Source organism: Fundulus heteroclitus, chromosome 10 (genome assembly GCF_011125445.2).
Source record: "Fundulus heteroclitus isolate FHET01 chromosome 10, MU-UCD_Fhet_4.1, whole genome shotgun sequence".
In the NCBI taxonomy this organism is placed as follows: Eukaryota; Metazoa; Chordata; class Actinopteri; order Cyprinodontiformes; family Fundulidae; genus Fundulus; species Fundulus heteroclitus.
In genome coordinates this window covers 26,518,602-26,525,928 of record NC_046370.1, presented here as the reverse complement: position 1 = coordinate 26,525,928, position 7,327 = coordinate 26,518,602, and the positions used below count along the sequence as shown (strand labels likewise).

At 46.5% G+C, this 7,327-nt stretch overlaps 1 protein-coding gene across 1 annotated transcript; it reads left to right on the top strand.

Moving 5' to 3' along the window:
• The first annotated feature begins 799 nt into the window (after positions 1-799).
• LOC105935717 (nucleoside diphosphate kinase B) lies at positions 800-7,115 on the top strand. The gene is made up of 5 exons (XM_012876269.3): positions 800-920; positions 2,984-3,116; positions 4,072-4,173; positions 5,679-5,791; positions 6,746-7,115. The coding sequence occupies exons 2-5, from the start codon at positions 2,988-2,990 to the stop codon at positions 6,858-6,860; spliced, it is 459 nt and encodes a 152-aa protein (XP_012731723.2). The 5' UTR covers positions 800-920; positions 2,984-2,987; the 3' UTR covers positions 6,861-7,115.
• The last annotated feature ends 212 nt before the right edge of the window (positions 7,116-7,327 follow it).

Genomic DNA, 7,327 nt, shown 5'->3' with positions numbered 1-7,327 from the left:
TTTGAGCTCCAGCATCTACAAACTCCTCCAGAAAAGGACGCACCTTTCCAGACACTTACTGTGTGCCAGAGCTCAGATAAAAAGCAGGATAAACCCAGGGTTGGTTCAACCACCCCTGCTACTGAGCAGAGTTCAAATCCAGCATTTTGGGCTATTTCTTTTCTCATAATTTTCCCTCCATCTTTAATTGTATTTTACTGCTCACCATTACAAATGAACAAAACCACCAAAGAACAATAGTGTTCTTTGGTGGTTTTCATATGAGTCAGCTTTTTTTGCTTCAATCTCAAAATAATGGTTGGCAGGGATGTTTCATTAATGGGTCAGAGCTGTTACTTGCTTCAAGATTAACTGTGGGCAGTTCTAGACAGGGCCCAGTGTAGAGCTGGTCCTGGCCCCTGTACTGAAGATGCAATACTAAATCCATTTGGTCTGGCCCCCTTGGGAAATTTGGTCTAGAACCGCCACCAACTAAAACATTTTTAACGCAGAAATTTGGTTTAATGCAAAGTAGGCTATGTTCAATGCCAAGTTGAGGTAACATAATCGTAGGTATTTTCAAAAGGCCCCAATAATCTGGCTAACAAGCCTCACCAGACACCTCTTCCATCCATCCATTTTCTAACACATCTATATCCCTTGTGGGGTAGCGAGGGGTGCTGGTGTCTATCTCCAGCTGTCAATGGGCGCGAGGCGAGGTACACCCTGGACAGGTCGCCAGTATATCGCAGGACGCCTGTTCTATGTAAATAATTATGATCGTATGTGGAACAACAACGGAATTTTGGCCCCATAGACTCGCCGTTGTCTCAGTCCCCGCCTACACATATAAAAGCTCGTGCGCAAACTCCGTAGGTCTTCTTCTACTCTAACTTTCGAGTGGACTGTCTGGGTTCTGAAGCGGAGCTCCACTAGTGAAGGTAATGGCAGGAAATCACCACTTTTACCAGTTCTTTTTATTTATTCATTAATTTTTCCATAATTTGATTACCTACGGCGGATTTCAAGTCTAGTATCACCACTTAATTAAAAAATATTTTTTTTAACCCGGTGAAAGTCGCGTTTGTGTCTCTTGTAATGGGTTTAAAATCTTTAACACCTTAATGCATTCGACGCTAACGCTGCGCGGTACCAGCCCGGTTCTGTTGAGCAGAAGCGGCGCTGCAGAACTGCCTCGCTGAAGCAGCGGGAACAAAGGGACCATGTGGCTGTTCAGGAAGGCCCAGACATGCCCGGCTAGACGAGACTATGCGGAGCTGTGGTCTTTACTGACTGCCGGTTTAAACGAAGCGACGGCTGCTGGTGTCTGGGTGACTTCTGGCAGCGAGCTGCTTCCTGTGGAGAGGAGGGGGGGCTCTGGTCTCCGCCTGCCCAGCTGCTCACGAGCAAGCCGAGGGCAGCCGGCTGACGGATTAGACCTCGCTACGGAGCAGGCGGGGCGCTGCTGAAGCCCAGGCCCGTGCGCTCTAACGCCTATCAGCTTTTGCCGCGTGACTTCCACGTCACAGCTCAGGGAAATGTGGCAGTTGAATTAATGGTGATTAAATGTTTTTACGCAGCTGTTTAGAAAGTTAGAATATGTGACGGAATGTTGGAGAAGCGGTTTGTTCTCGTGACTTCCGGTCGGTAGTCTGGACGAAAAGTCTGCAGCAAGCTCCTAGTGAGTGGCTGGAGTGGGCAAGTGTATGAGCGCCAAGTCTGCATGGGTACAACGTAGAACGCAGCCACCACCGTCTTATTCATATTCACTTAAGGGTTAAACATAGTTTTCTACTACATCTCATTCATTTACTTTACATTCTGGGACTCATTCTATTAGCGCCACCTACTGTTACGCTGGTTTTCCTTTCAAGCTATTGCTCTCCAGGGTTTTAGTTGGTCGGGTAAATCCTGTGGTCTTGATCTCTCAGCAGATCCGCTTCAGTGCGTGTGATCCCTAGTCTTTAGGATCTGCACAGTAGCATAAAATGAAGCAGAAGATTTGCATGAACTGGCTCCTAATGCACTAATTACAGCTGCTGAGATTAGATCGCTAAACGAAAGGGGCTCATCTAGATGGTTAAACGTTGTTTAGTACAGTTTGTGTTCTGTTTGATAGTATCACTTCTGGATCTGATCTTGGTGACCAAGTTTTACTGTGTGGCATCTGAACTTCAGCAAACTTCCAGATAACACATGGAAGGAGTCCTTTTGTTGTTGTAAGATTTTAAAAACCTGATTTAACACATTAGGAGCCTCTCATCCATTTCTAACTCTTCAGGTTAGAGTTTTGTGTTTCTGATTCTGAAAGATCTCTGTGGAAAATCTCCCTAGGAACATTTTCCTGTTCTACTGACATCTTGGTGACTACATTAGCAGGTTTTTGTCCATGCATTTAAATAAAATGCCTTATCAAGTCATCGTCTCTGCAGGGTAAAGGGGATTGCCTTCCATTAGGTAATGCTGCGCTGTGAATTAGGGGCAGTGGCAAAGGAGGATTAAACTTGAGCTCTTGGCTTCTTAGCAAGGACTCAAACTTGGACGATGATGTTTAATACGAACACCTTTCAGGTCATCTGACTGCGTTTGTTATTGAAATGGCCCCGTTTTAACAAACTGACTAGAATTTTTAGCTGGATGGCTGGACTATAGCAAACTGATGAACCTTTCCTTGCTGTGCAAACACTAAAATGAAGGCTGATGCTTGAACGTGCCGCCTTTGAGGTCGTATCCCTGCAAGTGTTGGCACCCAAAGCTGTGATTCGTTGCCCGTCAGGGTGGAGTGGCGTGGGTGGGTGGGGCGGTCGGTTGCTGCAGTCCTGGTTGGCTGCCTGATCCTCAGAGTCCCTTGGGTGTTTGTTGGTGGGATGGGGTCGGTACCCTCTGCAGCCGGCCCCTCGGCTCCTGGCGCGGTGCTGTGAGTGACTGCCGGCCTCGTTCCTCCTGCCAGCTACAGCTCTCCTCCTCCCTCTGAGTCACGTTGTCCTTGCCGCTTTTGTTTCAGAAAAATGGCCGAATCAGAGGAGCGCACCTTCCTTGCCATCAAGCCCGACGGCGTGCAGCGCGGCATCATCGGCGACATCATCAAACGGTTTGAGATGAAGGGCTTCAAACTGGTGGGCATGAAGATGCTTGAGGTGAGCACGTCCTCTAGGAGCTTAAGGCGTTTGTGAGCCATGTGCACACGACCGCACCGGGCAACAGGGCGGCGGTCAAGACCTCTGGAGAGCTGATTAGCTTCTGATCTATTCCTGACTGCAGCAGAGCCGGTTGGACCCCAGAGCCGCTTTTTACCATCTGATCCAATAGTGGAGAGTAATGCTGCTTACGTAGCCGTGAAGTGAGATTCATGGACATATCTGCCTTATGTAAGGAGGCCCCTTATGGAACGGGTGTGCCGGACGGTTTCATAAAAGTTGCTCTGGGTTAGCGAGGTTAGGGGATTACATTAAATGCTCAAGTGCAATCCTTTAGTCTGCGATGTACAGAACAGATGGAGCGGGATTTCCTGAACCAGCCTCACCACGCAGGCCTCCTTTCACTAAAATGAGCTGCTAAAGCCATCCTGCTAGCTTTTGTCTGTTGTGCCACTTGATCTGGCTATTAAAATCCCAAATATTACCAAAGTTGGTCATTTTGATCAAAGTAACCAAGTCTGTACACCCCCTGATCACCAGGAGCTCTTAGCCAAACGGCTCTGTCTCTATTTTTATGAATAAATGTTCCCATAGTATTGACCTCTTTTTACCATCGCTATTAAAGGCTCAGGAAACCTCTGGAGGGGCTGAGTTCATGAGCTGATCGGGGTGACATCATGAGGAGAATAAACCTTTTCACACACACAATTTTGATGATCATGGCTTGTAAATGAAAACCCAAAATTCAAAGGAAAATAAGCCTGGAATACGTTACTGTGTAATGAGTTTCACTTAGAGTTTGAGTTTAGATGTACCTGTAGACTATACAGCAGTGATGGTGGATTATAATGTCGTCTCCCTGGTGTTCATGGGAAGTGTGTGATGATGCTGCAGGTCATGTGAACATGGCTTGTTGGCCTCAGCTCTGACGTTAAATGAAACTGATTCTCTGCAGGCCTCTGAGGACCTTCTGATGGAGCACTACATAGACCTGAAGGACCGACCCTTCTTCCCTACCCTCCTCAAGTACATGAGGTCTGGTCCAGTGGTTGCCATGGTGAGAACACAACACATCCTGCAACATCCGAGACTGACAGAAACCTTCCAGTGAATGTTGGAAAGATTGTTTGGGACCGTTTGAGTTTTTGTACTTTTTTTAACTATTGGCTCTCTGGAGCCTCATGTATAAGAGCAGCTTTCATACTAATGTTGGCAATAGGGAGACCTACCAGTGGCCCCTGCTAGGAGTCTGTTTCCAACAGTAACTACTCTACCGATTGGAAGAATCATGTTTTAGCCCAGGCCAGCATGTGTATATTTGTCAGCACATTTGCACATCACATAGGAGTTGCACACCTATTGAATGAAAATTCTTTCTATTCACTAAAGCTGTCTGGTTTCCTGATGGTGCCCTGAAAACGAGACAATCACATTTGGAAATCGGCCCCTCAGAACACTGTTTAATTTCTTCCTGGTCAGCCACGGCGTGAGGTTTTCCATGTTTGGCCGACCTGAAGGTGAAGCTGTGCCACACTGCAGCCACAGCGTGGGACTGACCTGTCAAACAGGCTGCGATTGCAGCCTGTAGTGAGAACCAGTACCGGCAGCGCATGGCTCCGCCTGGCTTCCCTCTGATGCAGGAGCCACCTCCATGCAGAGCTCCTAGGTCAGAGGTCACCAGCCTTTTTGAAACAGTTACTTCATTGGTACAGTTTCGCTATATGTCTAAGCATCTAAGACGGACCCCTAAGGCACCACATGGTCCTTAAGGGTTACCTGGTGCCTGTGGGCGCCATGTTGGTGTCCCCTGTCCTCTGTGATGGCCCTGGATCTTCTGCACCGACTAATTCACTCGTGTGGCAGCAGGATCTGTGAAAACATGCTCCCTCTGAATTCTACAATCAGCAGTGTCCTCCAGCAGCAGCATTGCTCCATAATTCCACGCGGCTTTACGCAGCTATTACGAACGTGTGATTGTCTCCACCTTAGAATCTGTTTGGGCGTAATCTGCTGGTCCAGCACGGTTTATTTATTGCTATAGGAACAAAAGAGGAACGACTAATGCTCCGTTTAGTTCTCTGTCCACAGACCGCTGATATTAAATAGACATGTGACAAAATCAGGAATATTCAGTTTCCATCTTTATTGAGGTGTGCAACATTTGTGTGAAGCTGAATTGGATTAAATTTCTTGGTACAGACTAAACATTGGGTACGATGCTCCTTGAGTTAAATAAAATAGAAAGTTATATTTCAGTGTATCTGGGTGAGTTTTAAGACTTTGTGCTTTGCTATTGTTGATTGAAGAAGTTCATCTTAACGCAACGTAAAGTTAAGTAGCGAGCGCATGTTTTTGTGTGTTGGCACTTTCTACATGAGACCCCAGATGTTTGGGAGAATGCAGCATCTGCTCCTGTATTCCAGAGAGGTGACTTGATTGTTCCTAGGTTTTCAGTCAGTGTGCTGGGAGCCGCTACAGGAACAAGGCAGTGAACACATGAAAGATGAGCAGAGACTGTTTATATGTGGAAAGAGTCAGAGCTGAACTCCTGCTGTTTTCCAGGTGTGGGAAGGAAAGGGCGTGGTGAAGACTGGCAGAGTCATGCTGGGTGAGACCAATCCTGCTGACTCCAAACCCGGAACCATCAGAGGAGACTTCTGCATCGACGTCAGCAAGTGAGTGTTGGCACGAGATCTACGGCGGCTGTCTCCTTTTGTCTGAAGTGGTGGTGGCCCTTAAAAGCTCCTTCCAATTCCGTTACATAAACAGAGAATAACCACCTCTAAACAGAGGAGACCTCAGCTTCTGGCTTTCAGAAACACAGCCTAGCATTAGTCCTGATATTGGGTCAGATTCAGGGCATTTTGGACCGGGACCAGACTGACTTCCTGTTCTGTTGCACCACTAGCAGCACTAAAACCACATTGAAGCATCTTAGACAGACCCTGTTGGGGACCTAGTTAAGGTCTGTAACAGCTGAGCAGGGATGATGGACGGCATGACCCACTGTTCTGGTTTCACAGATTAGCAACTTAATATCTACGGTTACGTGAGTCAGTTCCTCACTGGCCAACGGCTCCGTCTTCCTGTGGAAACAGATTCAGGATTCTGGTCCTTCCAGCACCAGATGGCTGCACCACGGCCAGTATTCAGCAGTAAGGGAATAACGGGCTAATAACACCAGTAGACATTAAGCTGTGGACCTAGACTGAAGCTGGGCCTAGAGCAGAAACTGGTCAGAACCAGTGACGACCCTCCCCACTGATGCTGGTTCATTAACAGAGGGAATGATACAAATTGACCAGAAGTCAGAAGCTGAACATGGCTGCTGCTGCTGAAAACATTTGCATGGTACAGATCTGTTTACACGGTAAAAATGTAGCCCAACCTGTTTTCATTTAAGGCCAAGGTGTTTTACATGTCAACATGAAGTGTTTTCCACTGATTTGCAACACAGAAAAGTAACCTTTTTTTTTCCTGAAGGACACAAACACCCATATTTATACACCACAGGTTGTAGTGGTGTATAAATATGGGTGAATGAAACACTTTGAATAGTCTGACTAGAAGGTTTGGGTCCATTCATGACTTCCTTTCCTCCCATGTTTTTTTTATTTTTTTTTTATCAGGAACATTATCCATGGCAGCGATTCGGTGGAGAGTGCCAAAAAGGAGATTTCCCTGTGGTTCAAACCCGAAGAGCTGGTCACCTACACAAGCTGTGCCTTCAGTTGGCTCTACTGACCTGTTCAGGACCCTTCTGCTCAGACCCCCGACACTTTACCTCAGACTTCCTGTCCTTGGCTGTAGCTTAGATGAGGAACATCCTCCACCCATCTACTCATCATGCTGTACATGGACGTGGTCTTAGTCTGGACCCGTTGTCATTCCAGCTTTCATTCCTGGAAAAACATTCCATCCAGTCGATATCTGTAACTTGTCTGACCCACGGTTTTGTTAAAGGTTGACCTGCTTTGCAATAAAAGGAAATGATTCTAACTTGTTTAGTTCCCCAAGTGTTTATACGCACTGTTCCAAACACTTCCATCTGCAAAACAAAAAGACTGACTAAAGTAAATTCATAGAGCATTTACACTTTTTTTTTTACAAAACACTATATTCCAGTGCCTGGAGAAAATGATATTGAAAATGTTTTGCCTTTATTGGACTTGCCAAGGTTGAATGCATAGCAAAATGAACAAATGGTGGCA